Source organism: Erpetoichthys calabaricus, chromosome 7 (assembly GCF_900747795.2).
Source record: "Erpetoichthys calabaricus chromosome 7, fErpCal1.3, whole genome shotgun sequence".
NCBI lineage: Eukaryota > Metazoa > Chordata > Cladistia > Polypteriformes > Polypteridae > Erpetoichthys > Erpetoichthys calabaricus.
In genome coordinates this window covers 25,649,191-25,669,674 of record NC_041400.2, presented here as the reverse complement: position 1 = coordinate 25,669,674, position 20,484 = coordinate 25,649,191, and the positions used below count along the sequence as shown (strand labels likewise).

General features: G+C 39.3%; 1 protein-coding gene across 1 annotated transcript in view; it reads right to left on the bottom strand.

The window, feature by feature from the left end:
- Window positions 1–7,761: 7,761 nt before the first annotated feature.
- plgrkt (plasminogen receptor, C-terminal lysine transmembrane protein) overlaps window positions 7,762–20,484 on the bottom strand; it is a 66,813-nt gene continuing 54,090 nt past the window's right edge. The window contains exons 3-5 of the mRNA XM_028804944.2: window positions 18,245–18,375; window positions 9,494–9,603; window positions 7,762–8,184 (exon numbers count right to left, since the gene is read on the bottom strand). Of these exons, the coding sequence (XP_028660777.1) occupies window positions 8,063–8,184; window positions 9,494–9,603; window positions 18,245–18,375 (363 nt within the window). The 3' untranslated portion in view covers window positions 7,762–8,062. The remainder of the gene's footprint in view (window positions 8,185–9,493; window positions 9,604–18,244; window positions 18,376–20,484) is intronic.

Genomic DNA, 20,484 nt, shown 5'->3' with positions numbered 1-20,484 from the left:
ATACAAATAGTCCCTTTAGTTTAGTAAATAGTCCCTTTAGTTCAGTGTTTTGTTAAAAGACAATGGCAAAAGCACACTGAAAAAAAAGAATTTCAGCGAATTCGAAGTGGAGGCAAGGAAACATGTACTATTTGTTGGATTAAGCAGTGGTTTAAGCAAGAAAAGGAAACTGATGGAGTAATACAGCATGGCAGAGACACTTGAAAGTTCAAGCTTTGAAAGTCATGCAGTGCCTGAAATAGAAAAGAAGTGGTCAGATATCAAAGTCGACGTGAAAAGCAAGTCTCAGCCCATCATCTGTTTATTCTGTTTCAGATGATATCACAAAAGCTGACCCCTGTGCCAAGGACGCAACTACAGGCAGTGATGGTGCTGCTTTGCCTAGCACATCTGCAGCCACTGGCTGTGAATACCTCTCTGCCTCGGAAACTGCTGGGCAACCATCTGGCTGTGTGCTGATGGGTGCCATTCTAGTGTCACAAAATACAATAGTGGATGCTGTAAGAGATTTGGCCAATGAACTAAGGACTGTACTTTGTGATACTGACCCACAAATTAAATGATCTAGTTACAAAATACATCTGATTTTACATTCTGCTAATTACCTTCAAATGAAGTTGTAACGCTGTTCGATTTAGCTGGTTATTTGGTGGGTCAGGGTTAGGTTCATCATACCGCATGTCTTCAGGTATGGGCAAGCCACGATTGTGTACCACATTATGCAGCACGCTACATGCTGGCACAATGCGACTCACTTTCTGTGGACTATAGAACAGCACATTGGAGTGGAAATGCTTTCTATTTACACAATCAAATTCATTCTCGGAAGGTGCCTTTATAGTGCAGTGTCGGCGCCAAGTGTCACAACGGATAGATTCTCTGCTCTTTACATGGCTCTTTGAGTTGACTCACTGTCCTTAAAAGGACTGCTTGCCTTTTGCCACACTAGTTGGAAAAAGCAGTTGTGGCTGAGCGGAGTTGCTGTTGTTATAGGCTCTCCTATTATATATGATGAAATGCCAACTTATTCTTTTGGTAATTCATCCCTGGGTGATATAACTTCTCCTGCACCGTTGCAATAGCGAAGTATGTACACACGGTGTGAGTCTGCCGTGAAAATGAGCGTACACAGCATTTTTGTATATTATATATATATATATAGGAATTATATATATATATATATATTTATATATATTTGTATATATATAGTGAGACTTCTGAACTCTTTTGACAACACGCAGAAGCACAACTGCTGCATCTGTCAAGAGCTGCTTGTCCATCGCCAAGGCAACTACAGAGTCGCAGCGCCACAGAAACAGCCACAAGCTGACCACTGCCACGTACAAAGTGCCAGTCGCCTGATGGGTGATGCAAGGAACATTATAACTTGGCCACTGACCTGGTAGACCACTCTACAATAAACAACCTTGCTGTTCCTGTTTCCACTTGAATAAAGCTTGTTTTGCTAAAGTACTGAGACTCAGACTCATTTTTGGAGTGCAACACACCAAGTCACACGTCAGTATATATATACTGAATATATATATATACAGTACTGTGCAAAAGTTTTAGGCAGGTGTGAAAGAATGCTGTAAACAAAGAATGCTTTCAGAAATATAAATAATGATTGTTTATTGTTATCAATTTACAAAATGCAAAGTGAGCGAACAAAAGAAAAATCTAAATCAAATCAATATTTGGTGTTACTACCTTTTGCCTTCAAACCAGCACCAATTCTTATAGGTACACTTGCACAAAGTCAGGGATTTTGTAGGATTCTAGTCAGGTGTTTGATCAACCAATTATACCAAACAGGTGCTAATGATCATCAATGTCACACGTAGGTTGAAACACAGTCATTAACTGAAACAGAAACAGCTGTGTAGGAGGCTTAAAACTGGGAGAGGAACAGCCAAACTCTGCTACCAAGGTGAGGTTGTGGAAGACAGTTTCATGTCATGCAAGACTGAGCACAGCAACAAGACACAAGGTAGTTATACTGCATCAGCAAGGTCTCTCCCAGACAAAGATTTCAAAGCAGACTGGGGGTTCAAGATGTGCTGTTCAAGCTCTTTTGAAGAAGCACAAAGAAACGGGCAACGTTGAGGATCGTAGACGCAGTGGTCGGCCAAGGAAACTTAGTGCAGCAGATGAAAGACACATCAAGCTTATTACCCTTCGAAATCAGAAGATGTCCAGCAGTGCCATCAGCTCAGAACTGGCAGAAACCAGTGGGACCCAGGTACACCCATCTACTGTCTGGAGAAGTCTGGCCAGAAGTGGTCTTCATGGAAGAGTTGCAGCCAAAAAGCCATACCTCCGATGTGGAAACAAGGCCAAGCGACTCAAGTATGTACGAAAACATAGGAACTGGGGTGCAGAAAAATGGCAGCAGGTTGTCTGGACTGATGAGTCAAAATTTGAAATATTTGGCTGTAGCAGCAGGCAGTTTGTTCGTCGAAGGGCTGGAGAGCGGTACAATAATGAGTGTCTGCAGGCAACAGTGAAGCATGGTGGAGGTTCCTTGAACATTTGGGGCTGCATTTCTGCACATGGAGTTGGAGATTTAGTCAGGATTAATGGTGTTCTCAATGCTGAGAAATACAGGCAGATACTTATCCATCATGCAGTACCAGCAGGGAGGTGTATGATTGGCCCCAAATTTATTCTGCAGCAGGACAACAACCCCAAACATACAGCCAGTCATTAAGAACTATCTTCAGCGTAAAGAAGAACAAGAAGTCCTGGAAGTGATGGTATGGCCCCCCCAGAGCCCTGATCTCAACATCATCGAGTGTGTCTGGGATTACATGAAGAGACAGAAGGATGTGAGGAAGCCTACATCCACAGAAGATCTGTGGTTAGTTCTCCAAGATGTTTGGAACAACCTACTGTTATAATATGTTTTGTTATTAAGTTTAATGTCACTGTTCTCTGTGCCCACTGTTATGGACTCATTCATACAGGCAGACCAAGTATCAGCATTTAGAGTTGCCAAGCCAAGCACAGGACTAGAGAGCCAAAGACAACTGGAGAACTGAATAGTCAGCCTAAAGACAGACTAGTATATTTCTGTCTTCTGTCAGCACACTATCCTCTTTCCTTGTTGGGAGAATGAGAACTGTATGTAGGCATTGTGCTATTCCTGTATTTTTGAAGGTGGGGTTTGAGTCCTTTCCTGTCCTTGTTTGGATCCGGAGAAGGAGCCTGCACATGGAGCAACCAGAATATAAGGATGGACCTACGGCCAACACTTTGAAGCTGCCGGGTGGAAGATTATGTCTTCCGTCCGGTGAAAATCCTTTCAGCGTGGCGACGAAAGATGGCAGACTGCGTTGGTCAAGACCCCCACATTGCTTGATAGAGTCTGTCATACGCTTCCCGTCTGTAATACTGCATGAACCCGTCAGTAAAGAGCTAAATTCTCCTTTATACTTCTCGTGTAATCTTGTAACCATCATATTGCATGCTGGGGGGGATAATACCTTTTTTATTTATAATTATTTAAATTCAGGTTAATTAAAACGCCGCAATTGAAAAGAACACATTTCCGGAGAGCTAATGCCTCTTAAGGAAACACCTACCAGCCGAGTTCCTTCAAAAACTGTGTGCAAGTGTACCTAGAAGAATTGATGCTGTTTTGAAGGCAAAGGGTGGTCACACCAAATATTGATTTGATTTAGATTTCTCTTTTGTTCATTCACTGCATTTTGTTGATTGATGAAATGATTAACACTTCCATTTCTGAAAGCATTCTTTGTTTACAGCATTTTTTCACACCTGCCTAAAACTTTTGCACAGTACTGTATATATATATATATATATATATATATATATATATATATATATACACACACACACATTTATTACTTACCATTTACGTCTGGTGGCATAATGGTAGCACTGCTGCCTCGTAGTAAGGAGACCAGGGTTCAAGTTCTTCCTGCATTGAGTCTGTGAGTTGCGTGTTCTGCCTTGTCTGCGGCGGTTTGCTCCGGGTTCCTCCCGCAGTCCAAAGCCATGCAGGTTGGGTGATGCTCTGTACAGGGTTTATTCCTGCCTTGTGCCCAATGCTAGCTGGGATAGGCTCCAGCATCCCCCACAACCCTGATCAGGACTAAGCAGGTTTGACAATGACTGTTTATTTTTGTTGTACCAAGGCACCATCTTGTTTTCATTTCAGGCATCACCATTTCGAGGAAGGACACATATTCAGGTTTCTAATAACAGGAACCAGTGGTCATGTTTATTGAAGCAACAACACATAAATTGGCTCCTCAGTACATCCACATTTGGTATTAAGACAGTTTCTCGACCTCAATTTCGATTCACATTTTGGGTTTAGACGTTTATTAGGCTTTCCTGCCTGGTTTTCACATCACCTTTTATTTACCTACAATTTGTCTTCTAATGTTTTCAAATTTTTTCGCCATATCTGTGGTTTTCCTTCTCTTGGCAGAATGTTTTTGGGCAGGGTTACTCAACTGTGGTCTTGGAGGTCCGCAGTGGGTACAGGCTTCCATGTCAACTAGTTTCGTGATTAGAAGCGCAATTGAAGTGCCGCCCCATCGGGGTCCCTGGGTGTTGTTAGAGGGCACTCGTGGGGGAGGACCTTCCTACTTTCTATATGTCCCAGAAGTGAAGTGCTTCCTGGAAGACATGGAGTGTCACCAGAAGCATTTCCGGGCCTGACATAAAAGGAATCCACTGCCTCACATTGTGGAGTCAAAGGCGGGAGGCAGCAGGCAACACTTAACAGAGGCTGAGAATTTATTCTTTAATTGCGTATTTTCATTGTGCTTGTGCAGCTGCTCAAAGAAGTGATTTGGAAAGGTGCTTATGAGGAGAATAAAAATCCTTTATTTTATCCTACAAATGTGTGCTGTGTTACTGTGTCTGTTGTTTGGGGCTCTCTGGTGCCCCCTTGTGGTTACAGTCTACATATTATAAAACTATACCCTTGCCAAGTGGTACAGCAGTGATTCTAAGATGAGGAAAGAAACAACAAACTTAAGAAAGGATACACTTAGCTTCTTTTAATATCAGCAACACTCAGAATAATGCAATTTTCGAAGGAGTGCTACCGGCAAAAGTGTGCAGTTGTGGGGTTCCTGCAGTTGGCTCTGGCCAATTCAATACAGTATGGAAGGCATGATTCCCTGGAACGGGCAGGAGTGACATCTTCCATCTGGCCGTAGGTGAGCTCTCTTGTTCAGTTCAGTGCAGTTGCCAGAGATTTTATACTTATCATGTTTTTTGTTTTTAAAATAAGAATATGCATTTGCCAACCACGGGTGTCATTCTTCTAAGTTGCAGAGAGTAACCCCTGATCATGTAATGGCCATCACCAAACAGGGAGCACATCAGCATTTTTAATAGCCTGCCTGAGTGGTCTCTGCTTGTCTCTTCCCATCTCCCTGTAGTAATGCTTTCTCCCTGTCAGATGGTTTGTGTGGTTTCAGCTGTACTTATTTATGGCCTCAGTTACCCATTTTAAATAAAATAGTGTGCATGGAATAAACCTCACAGATCACAGTGGTCCTCTGCAAACATTTGGCTATACCAAGCTAGGAAACTTAAATACACTAAAACACAAATCAGGAAAAAATAAAGCAAGGCTACCTGCTACTGTAAAATAAAACAGCCAAGAAGGTTTGAGACGCAACATTTCAGCTGTGTTGGTTTCATGAGGTGTGACTGAAAAGGAAAAAACAGATTATGTTTATAGGAGTAAAAGGAAGAAACAAAACCAGAGAGATGAAAGGAGTGATGAGCAAGGTAAGTCCAAAATCACACCCTTGCACTGGTGGTCCTCTTATCTATGGCTCAAGGGTGACAGCAGGGTCCTGTTATCTGTATAAGCAAAGTTCAGGTGGTTATTAAGGTATCTGGAATAATGCAACCAATCATCAATTTCTCCATGCCTGCCACTGAGGTGAGAGCAGTCGGGCTGCAGTCATTCACATGGATGGTGACAGGTTAAGTATAAAAGTGAAGACAGAGGCCAGGTGTACCCCATGTGCCTTTAGAAGGGGACACCACCCAGACCTGGAGACTTGTATGTTTTTGACTTTCAGGAAGCTCCATGCAGCTCCTGTTCAGGCAGCTACAGAAAACTTTCCTTAAGCTTACTGGGCGTATTTGTATGAAAGTATACTAAAGGCTCTTTCCCAGAACCAGGGGCTTTTTAGAAACTCAGGAATTTTTGTAACATTCCCACTGAAGGAAGTCGGGCCATTTGTGGTTCCTGATTGGTAGTTCCTGGTACTTTTTTTAGGGTGTGTACTTTTCATTCAACCAGGAACTATCATGGGTGGGGCTTGCCCAATGAATTATGTTGATTGGTTAACCACACGCACGGACACCACCTTATAAATCTGTTAGTAGTTTGGACTTTGGAGAGTTATCGGTGAAGATGGAGAGCCACATTTCGCACCGAATTACTCTTCACAGACGCCTCCCCGGTGTGCCATGCCATGCACTGCAGGGCCCACATCATACAGGAACTCATGGGTTCCTGAAAACAAAGTTCCTGCAGTGGAAAATACGTTTAGCGAGCTTCAAATCACACACAGAGGTCTTTTAACTAATTGGGTCATGAGTTCTCAGCTGTCGTGTCCTTTGTAATTAGTAGCGGACCACAGGCCATTCCAGTGATGCCTATACATTGTGATTCATCCATCCATCCATCCATTTTCCAACCCGCTGAATCCGAACACAGGGTCACGGAGGTCTGCTGGAGCCAATCCCAGCCAACACAGGGCAAAAGGCAGGAACCAATCCCGGGCAGGGTGCCAACCCACCGCAGCATTGTGATTCAAGACAGTTTTTATAGTCTCTTTTCAAACAGCCCACGGCCCTCTCTGGTCTATACCTGGCTTTGCAAAGCCTAATGTCTCCTGATCTAAGGGCTCAGTTTTGATATTGTTAAACCATTGTTTTTTATCAAAATATGTCATTGTCCTTTTAGCTGGAACCCAAATATCGATACAATGTTTAATATTTTGCATTGCTGACTTGGCAGACTCACTGATGTCTGTGGCCAAGTCTTTGAAATTCAATCCAAACATTCAAAGCAGCCTGAAATCTGATGCTCTGACTCCCAGGACCTGTAATGCACAGTCCTGCTTGTGATGGAGGGTTTGTGTGCATTTTGGTTTGGCTTCTACTTGTATCCTGGTCTGATTTCACCAAGTATGATCAGTGCACGGCATGACAGCTCATCTGATGATCTAGCATGCAGTAGTCTCCAGTAATGGTGTGCTGATGAGGCTTTGAGACTGCGGCAGTTAGAGTACCAAAATGATAAATGTAGCATCAGGATTCACACTCTCTTGATTGTTGCTCATGCTACCGAGTTCGCTAAACATTGCCTCAGTATTTGCTTTTGACTTAATGTAAATAGCACTTGGAGCAGGGCTGACAACATAAACTGAAACTGCCTGCAAGAGTGGCACAGTTGGTAAAGCACCCAACATGGCATTATTCCTCTACATAGCTAAATATAAATGGGGAGACTGGCATCCTCCCAAAATGTTGTTTGGCTCAGAATGTGTTCCTAGGACAACCCCAGTTTAATTATTATTCATGAAGGAAGGCCAGTTTAATAGAAGTCTGAATTATTACCAAATATAAACTTTTCTTACAGTGAAATTTACTGTAGAAGGCGAAGTCCTCAAGCCAAACTGTCCTGAGAAGAACTAGCAATGAAAAGGCAAACAGTAACCAGGCATCTGAACAAACTCCACACTACCCAGCCTATTTATGTAAAAATTATTCTTTATTGTTATATAAAACCTTCTGCAATAGTGTTCAGTACGAAAGGCGCCATTTATGTATTACCAATAATGATTCCATTAGTTTAACATTTCATGCATCTTATGGCCATCATTAAGTTTCAACAAGATTTGTATTCTTTCAATACTGTTATTCTTCTTATTTTACATGCCGATGATTAAGATTTATCAAACACAAAACATACATTCTGACCTTATGGCTAGGTCATAAACAGAATCCGAATGGTTTCCTGTGGTGGTATTTTTGAACTGAACATCAACCGACATCATTTCTCAATGAAAAAGGTGCTCTGTGCTCTTCTAGCTTTTTCAATGCTCTCAAAGTTGGGGGTTCCATGTGGAAGCTGGAGCCGATAACTTTCTGTGTCGAGAACTTGCTCAGCTTCAGCTGAAATACACATTAGGAAGTGGTGAGTTAACTGGTGCAACCAATGAAATGGCTCCCGTTTTAGCTTCATTACAAACAAGAATTCTAAAGGAGGCGTTACTTGGATATCAATTACATTAAATGTAAGTGACCAATAAATACAGTACCTCTTAATTTCTTCTTATTATTATATACTAGCTGTGTAAGTCCGTGCTGTAAAAATCCCAGGGTCCTAGAAACTATTGAAATCGTCAGAAAAAAAATTGAAATGTCGATGTACTCACATCACTAGTGCATTAGCGGCAGGAGGAAAAGAAAAAAGGATACTGTTTTGCTGATATTAGTGGCTAAGAGACTTTGTCTTTCTTCTGGGGTTTCGTTTTGCTGACGTGCTGGTCTCGCTTGTGTTATTAGCGGCTAAGCGAGTTTTCTTTTTCCTCAGAGGCACAGCCCTTACCCCGATTCCACCTCTCACTTCCAGGCCGGACAGACAGACACACACACTTCCACGTGCAGACGTTTATATATAAGATTGGGGCTAAAGGCAGGACTTAACTACTTGTGTGGGATGATATGTCTGAAGTTCACTGTTCTGAAAAAATGCTTTCATAAATCTCTTGCCGAGCATTATTTATTACAGTTTAAGTACGGTGAGCAGTTGAGGTGGAAAAGAGGGTCTGAGATTCTGTGACGTATACAACTCATCACATCAGCCCATTATTGAAATAAAATTGAGTGGTGAAGCATAGTTCTGGCAATTCAGATTAAAAAAATATTTGCCACTGGTAAGACAGTTTAAATACTATCTCTAAACTGCATTTGCATTCCCGCCATGATATTACAGTACCACTGGGTGGATCTATTGGACCCACTGCAGTAGAATGGATCCGGGTCTTAAGGTACAATTCTGTCTTGTGTCTGTTCCTTTCAGGTGAATCAGAATAGGATACACAGTATCTTTTAAGGATATAAAGTGAATGCATGGAATGACAAAATAATAAAATAATTAAGCTTACCCAATATGTTAAATAAAAAAAACAAACTAATTTATAGACATGGCATAGCTCGACTGAAGGTACACCTACTCTACTACTGCAAATACATTTAAGCAGTCAATCCTAAATATTCACATAAAAAGACAGAGTGCAGAAAAAGGGTGGAAGCAGGTCCTGTTGTACAGATTAAAGCTAACACTTCACAGTTACAATGTGCTACAATATGCCCAGGGTTTGATAGAGGCAGGGCTTTCAAAATTAGAAGTGTATGGGTATTCTCTGCATCGTGTTTAATTTTGGCATTAGAGATGACTTTTAAATATTATGTACAGTACCTTTCATTCTTGTCAATAAAGTCCCATATGCCATATCTGCTTGGTATAATAAAATCAAGCTCAGAGGAACCAGAGGGACAAGCATGGCTGGTCTGTTTTTTTTCAATGCCCTGGTAATCAAAATAAATGAAATTGTTAGTTGAAACAGGTATTATTTAGTAAAACATTTTTATTGTAATATCGCAAAGCACTTTACAAAGTAAGTTTATTTAAAATGTAAACAAGTAAATACAGGCAGCAAGATAAAAGAAAAGGAGTAGATGGTTAAATGTAGTGTCACAATAAAAGCAAGAATGGTTTATTTAAAAAGCAATAGAAAAAATAAATTTAAATGTTATTAGCAAAGACTCCTGTAACTTCTTTTTCTTTTTATAGATTGTTTGATTTGCTGATAGGGGTTTTGAAAAATTACCTACCAGGTCAGGTGAAATGGGACAGTTGAAAATGAAGCTAATGACACCGTGTGCCAAAGAGTTGACACCAGTACTAAAAAGTAGGAGCGTTTGCAAATATAACGAGATCAGGAAAGTATAACACAGTCTGAAGTGCAACCACCTTGAATAGGCCCCCTGCTGTCGTATCTATCGTATCTGACTGTATGTGCTCTACATGTAGGGGGTGCATGTTGCACACCTGGCATTCCCGTCCTGCATGCCACCAAAGCTAAGCTGCCACCCCCTGAAGCTTAAAGAAACACTTTTTTTCTTTTGCATTGGTCCTTATTTATGGTTATCCAAGTGTTATTTTTGAATAATACCGACTACTTCATTCATTTCATAATTTATTGTCAGTATCATCTAAGAACAAAAATTGTAACCCATATTCAATCATTTCATGATGTTTATTTTTTGTAGCTATTACACTTTTTGGACATCTGCCATGATTTGTTTGAGTAGTAAGAACACCCATTTCTTAAAGAAAAACTCTGCACACGAGGAGTTTAGTCATTCACATGTCGAGAGAAATCATACTGCACCAGAATGATGATGATCATAATCATTATTTTTAAATAAAGTATGTTTTGATGTAAACTTTCGTAGTTATATTATTATTATTATTAAATACGTAAAGATGAAAAAGGTAAAAAGAGCTTAGTAGAATGACCCACAGATACTTTATCTGGCACTGAAAGCAAATATATGGAATTAAGGGGGCTACTGTTCCCATTTCAACTGAAATCAAAGACAAAAATGTACCTAGTGGTGTTCAAGGACAGATCACTCAACATAATACACCTAGGAGGGGATCAATGTGTATTAAAGGTGGATTAGCATGGATGGACCCAACACAAAATTAATACTGTTGCAGTTTCAGTAACTAGTAATTTTAATAGGTGTAATTAACTGGATCGGCAGTGCAACTAACCCAACCCAAAGTCACATTACACAACTTCTAGCCAGAGGGGATGTCAAACTTGCCAAGTGCCGTTGCTATTCTCTTTGTCTGAAAATATCAGATTACACAACTAATAACTATAGGGAATGACAAATTTTCACATTTCTAAAAAGTTGCAAGCGTGCCCCTTTCCCTGACAGCCAATAATGTGCTGCCTGACAGAGCCACTGCTGTAAGAATACTTTCCAGTTACAGCATGTCTCTTTTTTCCCTATTCTGTCATTTTACATTAAATACAAGAAATCAAACAGGCGAGCTTCTCCTCTATTGTGAAGTCAAAAATACAGCATTTCTTATTCCTCATAGCTGCATTATATGCTTTGTTCTTCCAGCTGAGAGCTTATTGGTTCTCAGCTTTTACACACACATAAGCCCAACCCTAATAAAAAAATCATCAATCAGGGCAAGTCGCAGACTGGTTGGAATGAGTCACTGGGTATATTAGAAAACATGACACAGTCACAGGAGCATGCAGAAAATGCCTGACGCTCACTGAGATTATCCAGTGGATTCAGAAAAGACTCAGAACCACACATTTCCTACACACTTTACTGTGTTGTACATTTAATTTTAAATAGGTAAATGTGCTATTTTTGCCCATCAATCTACACTCAATAACCCATAATGACAAAGTGAAAATATCTTTTCAAAAAGGTTTGCAAATTGTGTTCAAAATCAAAAAATGAAATCTCTTTGCTGTGGTCAGGTGCAGCCTGTTTACTTTAATTAACAATGACATGTGTCTAGAACTTGATTGGAGTCCACCTAGGTAATTCGTTTATCTTGACTATCTATCTTTGCTCTAAACCCCTTCCGAAATGCTACTGCTGTGCTAGGACATAATAATTGTTTAATAAAATCTTCCATTAAAGTGCACAACATAAATACTGTAATTACCAATCTTGATGCACGTAGACAATCTAGGCAATACGGCATAAACACCAATAATTTAATTAAAATTACTACATTAGATGAACAATGTATTAAAACTATAAAAACAGATTATAGATTAAACAAAAAATACACACAGAATGGCGCTAATAAAAATAACTTAGTTCCTGTTCCAAATATCAATAACGCACATAGTACTCATCTCTGCCCCTCCGAAACATTAAATATGGCACTATTAAATATTAGAGCTTTAACTAACAAGACGTTTTTTATCAACGATCTTATTAGTGATAAAAAAATAGATTTTATTGCACTAAGTGAAACGTGGCTTAGCTCAGATGGCGCAGCTGTTTTAATCAAATCTGCACCTCCGAATTACAGTTTTACTCGTGCAGATCGCCAAGGAAAGAAAGGCGGTGGCTTGGCAAACATTTACTCAAGCCAATTAAAAGATGTCAGTTTTGGTAAATTCAAGTCCTTTGAGTATCTCGCCGTTGTTATCCATGGAGATTCTCACGTTCTAGTATTATCCGTGTATAGACCTCCAAAATTCAACGCGTCTTTTTTTGAGGAATTCTCTGACTTAATGTCAATTTTAATTACGAACTATGACACACTCTTAATAGTCGGCGACTTTAATTTTCATAGAGATAATCAGTGCGACCAAAAAGTAAAAGAATTTATGAACCTCCTGGACTCTTTTGATTTGAGACAGCTCGTTAATCAGCCTACACATAAAGCAGGTCATACGTTAGACTTAGTGATTACTAAAGGACTAAAGGTTGATGTAAAGCAGGTCATTGATAGTGGTCTATCAGACCACTTTCTTCTACTTTTTAACATAGAAATAATGATAGAAAACACTCATGAGAAGCATATTGTTAAAAAACGCTTCTTTGACTCATCAGCAGCTTTAAAACTTACAAACATTCTAAGCAATCAGTCCGTTTATAGTGCCAACTATAATAGTGAGGATAATGTAAATAATAAGGTGGAAAGATTTAATACTAAGGTGAGAGCTGCTGTTGACATAGTTGCACCTGAAAAGACAGTTAAAAAATCTTCTAGCATTGTTATACCATGGAAGACCCAAAGAGTGTCTGATTTAAAGAGAACATGCCGTAGAGCTGAGCGTAAATGGAGGAAGACTAAACTAACTATCCACTATGAAATATTAAAAGTTAAAATAACAATACAATAACACAGTCCGTCTTGAGAGGCGCTGCTATTTCTCTAAGATTATAAATAACAATGCTAGTAATCCCAGAGTCTTATTCTCTACGATTGATCGTCTGTTAAACCCAAGTAACTCAAAGGAATGCATCCTAAGTACTTCAAGTAAAACCTGTGAGGCTATCGCTGTATTTTTTATTCAAAAAATTAATGATATTAGAAATAACATAGTATATCTCCCCAACACTACGGATCCTCCTAAACCCCAGTATTCCGTTATAAACAAATTGAACTCTTTCACTAGGATAGATTTACCTGATTTACATAAAATAATTTCTCAAATGAAACCCTCCACCTGCGTCCTTGACCCAATACCAACAAATTTTTTCAAAGAAGTATCGGGCGTGCTAATTGATAATGTTCTTGACATAGTAAATTCATCATTAGATACGGGGTCTTCCCAGACTATCTTAAGACTGCTGTAGTTAAACCCCTACTTATGAAAAATAATCTCGACCCCTCTGCTCTTGAAAATTTTAGACCCATCTCTAACCTGCCTTTCTTAAGTAAAATTCTAGAGAAGGCAGTCATTATGCAGTTAAATGAGCACCTTAATAAACATGATATTCTTGATAAATTTCAGTCAGGTTTTAGAACAAATCACAGCACAGAAACTGCACTCGTTAAAGTAGTAAATGACTTGCAGGTAAATGCAGACAGAGGCCATTTATCTGTTCTCATCCTCTTAGATCTGAGTGCCGCATTTGACACCATTGATCATAATATTCTTAAAAATCGCCTTAGTCAGTGGGTGGGCCTCTCTGGCAGTGTCTTAAATTGGTTTGAATCCTACCTGGCAGGGAAAAAATTCTGTGTTAGTTGTGGTAATTACAACTCAAAGACACATGATATCCTATATGGTGTTCCACAAGGCTCTATCCTGGGTCCGCTACTCTTCTCAATCTATAGGCTTCCATTAGGTCAGATTATCTCAGGGCACAACGTGAGCTACCACAGCTATGCTGATGACACACAACTGTATTTATCAATTGCACCTGATGACCCCAAATCTTTTGATTCACTAACACAATGTCTGACTTGTATTTCAGAATGGATGAATAGTAACTTTCTCAAGTTAAATAAAGAGAAAACTGAAATCTTAGTGATTAGCAATAATGGATACAATGAGGCTATTAGAAATAAACTGGAAGCATTAGGATTAAAAGTCAAAACGGAGGTAAAAAGCTTAGGGGTAACTGTTGACTGTAATCTAAATTTTAAATCGCATATTAATCAGATCACTAGGACAGCATTTTTTCACTTAAGAAACATAGCAAAAGTTAGACCTCTTATATCATTGATAGATGCTGAGAAATTAGTTCATGCGTTTGTTTTCAGTCGACTAGATTACTGTAACGCACTCCTCTCAGGACTACCCAAAAAAGACATAAATCGTTTGCAACTAGTGCAGAACGCAGCTGCTAGAATCCTAACTAGGAAAAGAAAATCCGAGCACATCTCTCCAGTTTTGATGTCACTACACTGGTTACCTGTGTCATTCAGGATTGACTTTAAAATTTTGCTTATGGTTTATAAAGCCTTAAATAATCTCGCCCCATCCTATATATTGGAATGTCTGACGTCTTATATTCCAAATCGCAACCTCAGATCCTCAACTGAGTGTCTCCTTAGAATTCCAAAAGCAAAACTTAAAAGAAGTGGTGAGGCGGCCTTCTACTGTTATGCACCTAAAATCTGGAATAGCCTGCCAGTAGGAATTCGCCAGGCTAATACAGTGGAGCTAGGGCTGCACGATAACAGAAAAAATGATTATCACGATTATTTTGCTCAAAATTTTTATCACGATTAATAATGACGATTATTCCTTTGGTAAATGAAGTCTGTGACCAAAGCAGTGTATCCTCGGCCAGTTATTCACAGATGCTGCCTTAATCATATTAGCTGCGTTGTCCGTTGTGATGCACACAAGTCTTTCTTCCACCAAGCCCCAAGCGGACATCACTTCTTTGAGGCCCACTGCAATAAACTCCGCTGTATGGTCTTGTGGGAAAAACGATATTTGCAAAAGCTTGCTTTTCATCTCAAACTCGCTGTCAATAAAATGAACTGTCAAGCTCAAATACGGTTCCGCAGTTCTGCTTGACCATAAGTCGGTCGTGGCAGCAAAATATTCAAGGCTGAGCCTGAGAATTTCTCTTTCTATTTCTTTTCGGCATTTCGCATACAGCGAGGGCAGCGCAACATTGGAAAAATGGTTGCGTGAGGGAATGCTATATCTTTTATCAAGTGTTGCGATCATTTTTTTAAACCCCTCACTGCTCACGGTGGTTATTGGACACATATCCTTGGCTATATGGTACGTGATTGCCTCTGTTATTTCCCGGTGTCTTTGCGAGCTAGGCAGATAAGGTATTGCGTTGAACAATGTCCCTGATATTGTTGTCTGTGTTGTGGATGGCTGGTGATTTTTTGTTGTTGCTGTTTGTGCCTTCAGTCGTTGAAATTCTTGATAGTGTACTTTGTGGTGGCTTTTAAGGTGGTTGATGAAGTTTGTTGTGTTACCTTGGGACGTTTGGACGGAACAGGAGCAAAGTTTGCACAAGACTCGTACCTCGAAATCGAAATAGTTCCAGACAACTGAGTATGACCCCTTTTTAGGAACTAACGATCGCACTTCTGCACGTTGCTCCACCATCATATGTTTATTCTGACTGACTGTTATTGCTGCTATTGACTTCTACTGCTTCAGAAAGCGCTTGCAATCTAGACGCAGTAACGTCATAGTGACGCAGTCCAATCCGTAAACTCAGCCCATAAAAAACAGTTTGGTCTTTATACTGTAAAATCGCGACGATATTTATTAACTGATCGTGGGTCATAAATATCGTTATCATGAGAAAAAAAAGATTAATCGTGCAGCCCTAAGTGGAGCACTTTAAAAAACTGCTGAAAACACATTACTTTAACATGGCCTTCTCATAACTTCACTGTAATTTAAATCCTGATACTCTGCATATCCAATTCATTATAGTAACTATTCATGGTGGCTCTAAAATCTGTACTAACCCCTAATCTCTCTTCTGTTTCCTTTTCCGGTGTCCTTTTGGTGGTGGCTTGTGCCACCACCATCTACTCTAAGTACCATGATGCTCCAACAATGACGGATTAAAAGCCAGAAGTCTGCATGACCACCAGCATCAAGTGACTCCGTGAGAACCCTAACTACAAAGAGGACTATTTCATTTATGTTAGGTAGAATGCCCAGAGGGGACTGGGCGGTCTCGTGGCCTGGAGCCCCTACAGATTTTATTTTTTTCTCCAGCTTTCTGGAGTTTTTTTTTTTTTGTTTTTTCTGTCCACCCTGGCCATCGAACCTTACTCCTTTTCTATGTTAACTAATGTTGCCTTATTTTAATTTCTTATTTTGTCTTTTATTTTTCCTTTCTTCATTATGTAAAGCACTTTGAGCTACTTTTTATATGAAAATGTGCTATATAAATAAATGTTGTTGTTGTTGTTGGACATCGTTTGGAAAGGTACACACCTCACACTACATGTCCAAGGAAAAGTCTGTAGACCTCCATGATAAAACTGCAGTGTGGCACAGGCCAGGGCATTTGTCTAAGACTATTTCTAAAGCTTAGAATGTTTCTAAAAACACAGTGGCCTGATTAACTGTGAAATGGAAGCAGCTTGGAAACACCAGAACTCTTTCTAAAGTTGTCAGTAAAGTCGGACAAACTGAGTAACCAAGCAAAAACGGCTTTGGTTGGGGATATGACCAAGAACTAAATGGTAACTCTAACAGAGCTTCAGAAGTCCTTTGCTGAGATGGGAGAACCTATCAGAAGAATGAACAGCTCTCCATCAAATAGGCACATATGACAGCCCATTTCGAGTTTGCCAAACAGCATTTAAAGGACTCTTAGGAGCATGAGGAAGAAGATTTTCTGGTCTGATGGGACAAAAACTGAACTCTTTCGGCAGAACTCCAAACACCATGTCTGACTAAGGCCAGGCACTCCTTATCACCTACCTAATACCATCCTTATGGTGAAGTATGGCAGTGGCAGAATCATGCTATGAAAGATCTTCTTAGCAGCAGGGACAGGGAGACTGGTGAACAGGGAGTCTGTTCAGAATTGACAGAAGGTTGAATGTAGCCAAATACAGATAGGACTTTGAAGAAAACCTCACAGAGAGACCTCAAACAATGATCTGAAGAATATAGCCAAGACAACGCTGGAACAGATTTGGGACATGTCTCAGACTGTCCTTGAGTGGTCCAAACAATGCCCAACCCCATGGGACATCTGTGGAGAGAGCTGAAGATGGCAGTTTATAGAAACGTCCCAATTTAATGTAATGGAGGTAGAGGGGATCTGCCAGGGTAAACTGCCAACTGCCCATTTTAGAAAGTTAATGTTAATATAAATTCACTTAAGTGTTTGCTTAATTTCAATAGAATATCAGTTTCTCATAATTATTTAGATTATGGTATAGTCTTTGACCCCCTGTAAATTAACAAGAAATAATACTTTCTTAACTATATCTGTAAAACTGAGTTTTAATTAAGCCAGTTAGGAAATAGTCTCACTACCAGCATGGACTGTTAGATAAGTTTGCAAATAGGAGATTGGCATACAGTTTTCTCACCATGCTTAACATTCTTCATGAATACAACTGTATGACCAAACTTAGAGAGAAATGAAATAAGATAAATAAGCCTTAAAAAGAACTTTGCTTAAACAAGAACTTTTTTAATATCAATTTTTTCTCTATTTTTTGTGTGAACTGTTTTGCTTTGAAATTTTACTAAAACCTTTAAAACGAAGATATTTGGTCTGTAGAATTATTTGAACACGTGTCACACTATTACCAACTGTCCTATGTGGCAAACTAAAAGCTGCAGAACTTTGGTAATTTGGGACAAACACAACTACAAATTTAGTCAGAAAACTGCCATCAGAGGACATTGATCTGGAATCTACCACTTGAGGACTTGTACTCCCAAACACGTTAATGAAAGAAAAAAAACTGAGGTACTGTGTTCAGTGGTAAAATACGATATGATACATAGGTGGAGAAGGGAGGAACAAAGTTAAAGAAGAAAAAAGGAGTGACAGACCAAACTAAGCAGAATGAACAGCAATTAGGGAAGATAAGCAAAGAATTTAATGATGACTCAGTCACTGATATAGTATGGAATATATTGCTCTGGCAAATAACTGACATTTCTCAATTAGAAAAGATGACAATAAACAAGCTCACCCTAGTGTACATCCAACAGTCACCAATCCAAAAAAGGTTCCATAATACTTCAGGAATTCTCTGGACCAGGCAATCTGCATTGCCATTTGTCGCTCCCGCATCTGGTTTTGCATCAGAATCTGTCTTTCCAACTGGAAGCGCAAACAAAAAAAAAATCTGTTAACATTAACCTGTGGTATAGCATAGTCATTGTTTGTACCATTTACAGAGTTGTGTGTATATATTACTGCTTGCACAAACGTTAGGTACCCCAATGCCCTTTGCGCTTAAATATGAACACCGAATAACGTGCTGCTCGTACGAGGTCATATCAAGGAATGTTGGGGAACTAAGAAGCAAAAAAGCCTCACAGCAAGGAGAGTCCCACTGATACGAATCAGCTCATTGCGGTTTTTGCATAGAAGCCATGAAAGAAAGGTACTCACGAAGGGGTGAACATTACCTTTGTTAAGCATATCTTGCATTTTATTTCCCCATGTTTTCTGCAAGACATCTTTGATGATTTGCATGGACAGATCTACTTCCTTAGGACTTCCAGGATTTACTCAACAAGATTAAAATTTTTTAGGATTTTTCACTGATTTAAGAATTTGAATTTTCAAGAGAAGTACTGACTGGAAGACTGCATGCTAAGTCTGCGTTCTTTCTGGATTTAATGGAAATCCTATTTGTTTCTTAGCTTGAAATGTACTCCCTCAGGAATTATGTAAAGCAAAAATGACACATGCCTAAGGGTGCTCATTTACACCTTTCGTATGCTTGGCTTCCTAGAACAATTCTTAGCATATTTTTCCAAGGGTGTTCTGGGAGTCCTAAGGTAAGACTGAAAATTTGCCCTAATGATGGAGAGGATCACATGTACTGGGCCTGGTACCTGTTGTGTGGCACCAAAACAGACAGCTGGCACAGAGGTATTATAAATTATAAAGATCAGTTGAAAATGGTAGCCCCATGTCTTCTGATGTGGAAGTCTCTTGCTTTAAGGAATTCACGGCGTCCTACTATGGTCCATACTATGCTTAGAGCTGAGAGCAGGATGATGGCTCACCAGTAGTACCTAACAAAGTAGGTAGAAAAGAGGGAATGAAAATGGAATTGAGAATATTGGAGGAAACATGATGAAGGCAGACCCTCCACTATACAGCAAGGTAGGCCCAAAAAATGGCAAAACATTTTTTATTTTCTCCTCTTCCTTCACCTACATTTCACAGGTGTGTGTCAAAAACAATGAGGAGTCTTTGCACTATGTCATGTTTAATAGCTATACTGGAAAAGCTCAAAATCAAACATGACCAGTTCTATTTAAGCCAAGGCTTTATCTTCTTGCTTAAGCAAAACTACATGGACTTTGCAGTAGGAGACAGTGCATAATGTCCACATCAGTTCTGTGTTGTTAAGCACGACCACATTTGATAGTTAGCACTTAGCATTTAATTGTGAAAACAGCTGCATGTGCTGCTTATGCTTAATTACGAAACACTTTTAGATAAGGGGCCATGTTTCTTCATCTTTAATGCTTAAAAATGTAAAGGCATATTAATCATAATTACAACAGATGGAGAAAAAAAATACATAAATGAAACCTGAAACAAAACTAGTGATGACGGTCTCCACCCAGACTCAGTCAGTGCTCCCCATGTATTTAGTGACTTCAACTGCCACTGGTAACAATATCATTAAAGGTAGCTTTAATTTTAGTACCTATTTACTTTCTGTAGGGCTATTATATTTTGTAAAGGTTGTTACTCAAATATCAAAACCATTAAATATAATTTTGAAACTCTCAATGATTAAACAACATGTGCAGACCACAATGTAGACAGTGCAGTTTCTTACTAATTGCATCCATTGTAACTCCAAAATAAAAATCTATGAGCTGGAAAAGGAGATGAAGGCACACTTAAAGCTAATTTACTGCAACGAATTGCATATATTTCATAAATAAGACTGTAGTCTGTGCAATGACAAAAAAAGATAAAGATATTGAAATAGATAATGTAATTGGTGTTCAGGTAGTTAAATCTATCTTAAAAAATAAATAACTGAGTTGTCTCACTAGTAGTTGATAGTCATGCTAATCAGGCTTTTTTAACAAAATTTGTATTATAACTAGTCTTCCATCTTCCCTTCTGTATGTAGTAGTAAAGATTAAATTTAGTGCATCACCATGCTTTGTGTATTTAATAAGCTTTGCACTTATATTATTCTTGTGCTATATAAATCTGTGAAAAAGTATTTCT